Consider the following 6420-nt stretch of genomic DNA (forward strand, 5'->3'; position numbering starts at 1 on the left):
CCCCCCCCCCCCCCCCCCCCCCCCCCAGCCACAAAACGAAGCTGTTTTCCTCAGAAACTCCTCAATGAGCCGTCCCGAACGGTGAAGCGGCGCTGCCGAGCCGCGCACGGCCCCGGCTCCTGGCTAGCACGAGGGGATCAGGTTCTGGCACAGGCTGGAGAGGACCAACAACACAAAAAAGGGGAGGAAAAGGTGGTTTTTATGACTACAAAGAACAAGAACGAAGGGTTCACCTCCTTCTCAGTGCGATATTTTTTTTTCCCCTTTAGGAACGGGGTTTAGCAGCACCGGGAACGCCAAGCCCACGCACGCGGAGCGGAGGATCAGCCTCCCGGGGCCCGAGCCAGGCGGCCAGCACTGCCGCAGCATCCCGGCCGCTCGGGGAGGCTTCCAGTAAAACCAGAGAGAACCGAGCCTTTCCAACGTTAAAAATCAAAACAACAAACCAAAAAAACCCCAAGCGCCGTCGAGTCCTTCCAGGTCAGCTCCCCGCAGCTGCGGCGCGCAGGGAGAGGCGCCCGCCCTGGCGCTGCACGGGGGGACTCCAGCATCCTCCAGCGCTGGCAGGCTCCCAGCCAGAACACGGGGGGGTTTGACAGTTTGGTGACTTTATTCTCTATTTTTTTTTTTTTTTGTTTGTTTAATTAATGGCTCTGTGTAGACCTCAGTTAAATGTCAAGCATGTTCTGCGGCCGCACCGAGGGAACGGTTCCCCCACAGCCAAACTACACCACGCACAAACTCCTGGCTTTAAACCCCAGCAGATGACGACGCTTCCCAGGTCCCCGAGCAGGGTGGGCAGCGCCGGGGGGGCCAGGCCCTCCTCGCGCTCGGCTGGAGCCCAGCATCCTTCTTGCACACAGCCCCGGGGGATCAGCAGAGCCGTATAAAAAGGCGCGAGCCCTCCCTGCGCGTCCGTCCAGCGCCGCTGGCACCTCTGGCCGTCGCCCAGTTTACAGTTTTCTTGCAAAATCCCTTCCAGAGACATGGAGGAGGGTCCGAGCGAGGCCTGGGGACGGTGCCGCCTCGCAGCCCTCTGCACAGTTTGGGTCTGCCCTGCTCCTTCCACCGCAGCCGACGCCGGCCGTAGCGGGGGCTCAGTAAATCTTCTGCCGGCTGGGCAGGATGGCCTCCTTGATGAAAGAGAAGATGAGGAGGATACCGGAGCGCTTGCCCCTCTTCCCCTTGGTGAAGTAGTTGGAGACGACGTCGTCTGCGGAGGGAAGGGAAGAACAATCACATACAAACCCGCCGCCGGCCGCGGGAGCCCTGGGAGGTGCCGCCTGATTTCAGGGCCTCGCGTGAGCTGCCTTTAAAGCGCGGGAGTTTCTGGTTTGCTGGCATCTGGGCTGCCTGGGTGTGCCAGGGAGCCACTGCCAGGGAGCCCCCATCCTGAGCTCCCTCTCTCGAGCTGTAGGGAGAGTCCAGGAAAAGTGACAGGGCCCTGGGACTGGAGAGATGGAGGAGGTAAAGCTGGGACAGCCCTCACTCCGCTCACCCTCACCCTGCAGAAGCCTGCCCTTCCCTGCCTCGCCTTTCGGAAGGGTTTACCCCACCAGCTCCCCCCCTTCCCTCCTCCGGGCATCGGGAAGGGGGTGTGTTGAGCACAGCCCCTGTCAAAAACCAGCGGGCGTCTGCCCGGGCCCCGGGAGCGCTCACCTCCAGGCTGCACCGTGGAAGGCAGGACGTTCTCCCCAGCCGACAAGGAGACGAAAAAAGCAAAAGGAATTAACCACAGGCAGAACGTGAAGTAGGCGAGAACCTGGGGGCAGAGCAGGAGAGGCAGTGAGAGCAGAGCCGCCGTGCACCCAGCGGCCCTTCGCATGCCGAATTCTGCCCGGGCTGACAGCCGTGAGTGCTGCACCCCCCGTTCCTACCCGAACCCCTCGAGAGAAAGGGTGCCGACGGGGGAGAACCGCAACTCAACCCCTCCTGAGTCTCTCTGGTGCCGAGATGGCGTCGCTCTGCGATGCTGGCATGGGGATAAAACTCACCCAGCAGCTTCCACAGAAGGTTGGGGTGCGCAGGAAAAGCCCTCGCTCCCGTCCTAGGCGCCTGAAAACCTTTCCTGCTCCCAAAGCCCAGAATCGTAAAGGGCACAGTTACACAAGCAGGAAATTGGCTGTGCTGTTAGGACTAATTAAATCCTCTTCACACCTTCCGGGGACTAAAAGGAAGAGGCGAGACCTGGGCTGGCTCCTGCCCCGGGCTGGGACGCTGTCGGGGCTTGGGGGAGCAGCCGCTGCGGTTTGGGGAGAGCCGAGAGGTGCCGAGCTGCCACGCCAGCCTCCTAGTGTGCTCAAATGCTGGAGAAGTGTTAAACGGCATAAAAAAGGGGTTGGTTTTTTCATTTTGGTGGAGGTTTCGTTTGTTTGGTTTTAAAATTTGCGCTAAGTGGCAGCTGCTGTTGGGCCCAAACAAGCCCCTCAGTGAATTCGGACCTTCATCTCGGCAAGCGTGAGGGTGGCGAGACAGGGGAATCACCACGCCAGAGGCACAACGAGGAGCAATTATGCCACAGGGGAAGTGATTCGTGGTTAGCTTGTAATAAAAATAAATAAATAAATAAAATATAGTGTTGTTTTCTGGTTTTTCCAGTTTTTAGCATTTCAGAAAAAAGAAAAAAAAAAAAAAATCTGTGCTTCAGATTCAGTATTTCTGCCCTTCAGCTGGCTGAGAAAGCCCCAGGTCCACACTCGGGAAAAGAAACCGCAGCTTCCCTGGTACTTGTGAGGGAACAAGCACAGGAGCCCCCCAGGGAAGGGCTGCGAAAAATATCTTCAGCGTGCCTTACCGCTGACCGAAAAGATGGCATTTCCCCCTTCCCCCCCTCCCGCCAGCAGCTCCACGCCGGCTGCAAGAACACGGATCGACTCCTTCCCGACGGTCCCTCACCTCAGAGAACAGGTAATACTCCTCGGCGAAGTACTGGAATGCCAGGTAGTGATTGAATATAACCAGCACTGCCAAAGGAAAGCACAGCAAAGTCAAGTCGCCAGCCTGGAAGGAAAACTGGTGGCGTATTCCAGGCCCCCGGAAGAGGCCATCCACCTCCACGGCCACGCCGCCCCTTCCCCGCAGCCCCTCTGCACCGGGAATCCTGCCGTTGCTAAAATATTTTCACGCGTCTAGTGAGAAATGGTGTGAGCAGCCAGAGTCCCCCCCCGTCCCTGCTCCATCCTGTCACTCGAGTCCCTCGTCCCGCTGGCGCTTTAATCCCCGTGTCCCCGAGGGCACCCCGGAGAGCCCAGCCTGACACTTGCTAATGCTGCGCAGCGCTGGGAGAAGAAGCGAAAAAAAAAAACCCCCACGTCCCCGGGAGCTGCTGCGGAGAGAAGCTCTTCTGCCGTCTGTGAACCAAGTCAAGCTGAAATGCGGCCAGGACAGCAGGGTTCGCGCTGTCCTCGGCAGCAGAGAACACCACTTAGCTCTTAAAAGGCAGCAATCGGAGCTTCTTTCGCCTTTTATCTGAGATGTCAAGAGAGCAGCCCCAGCCCGGCAGCACCGGGTCAGTAAAGCCCCCGCAAGAGACCCAGAAGGCTGCGCCCCGCGCTGCCTCGTCCTCCTCTCCAGCCTCAGGACGGCACCGACGATCCTGAGGGGAGTCCAGGTCTGACAAAAACTGCAGCTCCTGATCTACGCACCACGGGAGAGCCGCGCTCATTTTCGAGCAGCGGATAAAATCCTGCCTACGTGAAGGCTTTGGGGGGGCAAAGGTATTTTAGGCACACGCAGGCAGCACCCCGAAATGTGCACAAGGGCTCCAGAAAGTCCCGCTGGAAGAGATTTTGCCCGTTCGCTACTTCAGGCGCCACGACAAATCAGTCAGAGTGGAGATTTCAAGTCAGACCCGCGCACAGGACACTAAAACGTGCAGGAGACGTGGCGAACCACGGTGGGAGGAAACCACCTGACCCACCCAGAGCAGCCAAAACCCCGGTTTAATCAGCAGAGCCACTGGCCCACCACCCCAGGCCCGGGGGGGGAGCCACTCCCAGGCTCAGCCCACGACACGGCTCTGGCTGGTCATCAGCCCGGCCCGCTTGGGCCAAAATATCGGCGCTGCTAATTTAAGCCCCTGCCCCAGCCGGCTCAGCCCACGACACGGCTCTGGCTGGTCATCAGCCCGGCCCGCTTGGGCCAAAATATCGGCGCTGCTAATTTAAGCCCCTGCCCCAGCCCACACCACGCCCCCGCGCCCGCTGCTCGGGTGAGAGCAGAGACCCTCGTGCCCATCTCGCACCAGGGCTTGCCCAGGCAGCCGCAGCCCAGCCGGGGGCTCGGCAAATACCGCAGGAAAGGTGCAAACGTGAAAAACAAAAAATCCCTGCTCTTAAGCTCGGCAACGCGCTTTGCTAAGGGGGCTTCCCCAGTAACCCCGATGAACTCCCACACCAATTGCCAGCATTTGTCTCAAAGCTATTCTTTCCCTGAAAGATCAGCTCCTTACGATGACACGCGCGCGCCGTCGCGCACAGCCCAGCGTGACGTCAGGCTGTCGTTACACACACGCTGGGTTTTTCCTTTGCTTCAAAACCTTCCGTCTCCTTATCAAGAGCCGGTGAACGCCCAGAACGGCTCTGCAGGGAGGACGCCGAGCTTTGGGGCACCCGGGATCTCATTCCCCCGGCGCTCCCGCCTGCGTCTGGAGCGGGGCAGCCGGAGCGTGAAGCAGAGCGGGCCGGGGGAAGCCCAGCGTCCCCAGCTCGGCACCCGAGCGCACAACCGACACCGCTTCCCACACCACCCCAGGCCCAGCCCCCAATTATGGCAGCCGGGTCACAAAGCGTGATTAAAAAGTACCGCGCAAAAGCTCAAGGTCCTTCCGGAGCAACAGCAAACCCAAACCTTTGCTGCCCCCCAGAGCCCACCCGGTGATGGGGGTGAGGAGGCTTCCTCCGCCCCGGCGCCCGCTCCCCAGGGAAGGCGACGGCCCCACTCACCGCAGGACAGTATGAAATTGGAGGAGGTCAGGACGATGAAGGGGAAGGTCTGCAGCAAACCGAAGTAGACCAGGTTGGTGAAGAGCCCCACGCCCACCATGAAACCGGGAAAGTGTTCGAAGAGGTAGAGGCCGACCAGCACGGCCGAGGAGAACTGGAAGAGAGAACGGGGTTCGCCTGGGGCAGACACGGGGGTGCGGGCAGCTGCACAGGCAGGGATCCTCCCACGGTCAAGGTGATTTTTAACGCGCTCCGAGGGCACCACACCTCCCTGGACAACTCCCGCTTGGCCCCTTGGGAAAGGTCCAAACGGGAATCCCACTTTGCTGCCACAGCTCCTGGCAGGACACGCCACGGCTGGGCCTCAGTTTCCCCAGCCAGGGGGGAGAGGAGTTGCCCAGGAGGGGTTAGGCAGGATCATCACCGCCCCGGTTAGGTGGGATTGCCAATCAAAGCCACCCCTGCCAACCTCCCTCCTCGGAAGCCGGAGCTGCCCCGGGAAGCAGGAGCTTCCCAAGCCCTTGTCCCCTCCGTCCAGAGCCAATGTCCCAGGCTGCAGGTGCTCTGCCGGCCCCACTGCTGCCCCAGGGGTGATTTCGGCAAGGAGCCGCCTGCTCCTGCAAGCGCACGACTTACCCAGATCATGTATTTGATTATCCTCCTGGTGACGACCGTGTACTCCTCGATCAGCTCCGCCAGGTAGTACAGCCCAGCAGCTGCGGCAGAAACACCCGGCTCAGCCTCGCGGGCCGGGAGGGACCGGGGCGAACACCCGTGCCTTCACCCTGGGGGGTCTGTGCTCACCCAGACTGAAGGGCAGGGATGCCCCCCCCCTCCCCCCAACTCTCTGGGGCACCCAGGGGACCTTGAAGAGCACCTGGGGACCCCCAGACTCTGAAGCTTCCACAGGAGCATTTAGGTGCACCCATGGGACTCCTCGTCCCCAATCTCAGGGGCACCCACAGGACCTCAGGGGCACTCAGAGGCCTCAGGGGCACCCATGGGACCCTGCCCCCAATCTCAGGGGCACCCACAGGACCTCAGAGGCACTCAGAGGCCTCAGGGGCACCCATGGGAACCGCCCCAATCTCAGGGGCACCCACAGGAACTCAGGGGCAACTCAGAGGCCTCATGGGCTCCCATGCAACACCCTCCCACCCCACTCCCCCAATCTCTGGGGCACCCACAGGACCTCAGGGGCACTCAGAGGCCTCAGGGGCACCCTGGGACCCTGCCCCCCAACCTCAGGGGCACCCACAGGACCTCAAGGGCACCCGTGGGAACCGCCCCAATCTCAGGGGCACCCACAGGAACTCAGGGGCAACTCAGAGGCCTCAGGGGCTCCCATGGGACACCCACCCACCCCACCCTCCGAATCTCTGGGGCACCAACAGGACCCCGGGGGCACTCAGAGGCCTCAGGGGCACCCACGGGACCCCCCTAATCTCAGGGGCCTCAGGGCACCCATGGAAACCCC

At 61.2% G+C, this 6420-nt stretch overlaps 1 protein-coding gene across 1 annotated transcript; it reads right to left on the reverse strand.

Moving 5' to 3' along the window:
• Positions 1-399: 399 nt before the first annotated feature.
• Positions 400-5721, reverse strand: TEX261 (testis expressed 261; the record flags this gene model as incomplete). Its single annotated transcript, XM_009633792.2, has 5 exons — positions 400-1213; positions 1660-1762; positions 2896-2963; positions 4944-5097; positions 5580-5721. Coding segments are annotated over 5 exons (583 nt in total), but the record flags the coding sequence as incomplete, so codon positions are not given.
• Between the last annotated feature and the right edge of the window lie 699 nt (positions 5722-6420).

This window comes from Egretta garzetta, unplaced genomic scaffold (genome assembly GCF_000687185.1).
Source record: "Egretta garzetta isolate BGI_Z169 unplaced genomic scaffold, ASM68718v1 scaffold1702, whole genome shotgun sequence".
Classification (NCBI taxonomy): Eukaryota; Metazoa; Chordata; class Aves; order Pelecaniformes; family Ardeidae; genus Egretta; species Egretta garzetta.